General features: G+C 30.9%; 1 protein-coding gene across 1 annotated transcript in view; it reads left to right on the top strand.

Moving 5' to 3' along the window:
* The window catches only part of LOC106682399 (uncharacterized), a 23,221-nt gene that overhangs the window by 14,332 nt on the left and 7,550 nt on the right, over nucleotides 1–1,339 (top strand). Inside the window, exon 4 of the mRNA XM_014423220.2 lies at nucleotides 341–576. Coding sequence (XP_014278706.1) covers nucleotides 341–576 — 236 coding nt within the window. The remainder of the gene's footprint in view (nucleotides 1–340; nucleotides 577–1,339) is intronic.

Below are 1,339 nucleotides of genomic sequence, written 5' to 3'. Positions count from 1 at the left end.
TTAGCCGGCATTTTAAAGAATTTTAGAAGAAAAAATGAAAACAAAGTAAAGGTAAGACCAAAAAAATCAGTATGTAAATGAAGGAAATAATGAAATTGTTATAAAAATAATTAAAAGGAGCTGTTTGTAGGTATCCTTTAAAATAAACTAAATGGTCGAAACGTTGGAAGTTTTAAAAAGAATAAAGTTGAGAAAAAGGATCAAAATTGTTTTTAAATAAACTGTTACTATATAATAGAACTTTCAAAATTAGGAACAAGCAAACATTTAGATTGTTATTTATATAAATCAAAGCAACTATAAACTTATTACAAAATTAATTTTTAAAATCATTTTACAGGCCATGGGGTTCCATATGATTGAAAGAGTACAATTCTACGATTTGGATCACATTCTGTTGAGTGTTCACTCCCTGGGAAGGTATCATGCCATGTGCAAAACTCTAGAAGGCAGAGGATTGACACCGCTAGCATTAAAAACTTGGTATCTTTTCGACAACCAAGGCATGCACGAATACATGTACTACGATTTGATAGCTCTAGCAGCTGCAGTCAAAAGGTTATGGGATCCGAAATGGTGAGTTGAACTTATGCATATACATATATATTAAGCGTCCAAGAGGAGAAAAAAGGCAGTTATTTCACCCCAATTTTTGATTACTTTAATGAAAACTATGTATAATTAATATTCAAAATCTATGAGTCTGCCAAGCATAGGTGGGGGGGGGGGGAAATGGCGGCTGTTTCAAAGCGATAAAAAAACTAATTTTTCATTCGAAGCTCTATATCTTAAAAAGTACTAACAACACAAAAAAACCTAAGAGAACGTCATTTAAATAAGAGCAAATTTGCTAAAATATGAACCCTGATAGAGTTATTTACGTTCAATAGTTCTCGAGATATTGCATTTTAAAAATCAATATTTCATAAAAATGTTGTATGGTACGTACTGAAAGATCAGTAGTTAGTTAATTTATTTTGAGAAATTTATATCTCAAAAACAATTTGACGCACAGATGTCTATTAGCGCTAAAATTAAAGCTAGTTATATTATAAATAGTACAAGAGCCCAAGAGGAGAAAAAAGGCAGTTATCTCACCCCTCTTTTTGATTACTTTAATGAAAACTAGGTAAAGTTAATAGTCACAATTGATGAGTCTGCCTCTGAGGCATTCTGAAGAAGGAGGAAAAAATGGCGGTTGTTTAAAAACCTTAAAAAGAACACTAATTTTTCATTCGGAGCTATATATCTTAAAAAGTAGCCACAACACAAGAACGTCATTTAAAGAAGAGTAAATTTGCTAAAATATGACCCCTAAAATAGTTATTTATGTTCAATA

This window comes from Halyomorpha halys, unplaced genomic scaffold (genome assembly GCF_000696795.3).
Source record: "Halyomorpha halys isolate HHAL.00 unplaced genomic scaffold, Hhal_1.1 Scaffold410.1, whole genome shotgun sequence".
Lineage (NCBI taxonomy): Eukaryota > Metazoa > Arthropoda > Insecta > Hemiptera > Pentatomidae > Halyomorpha > Halyomorpha halys.
This window is presented reverse-complemented; position numbering and strand designations above follow the sequence as displayed.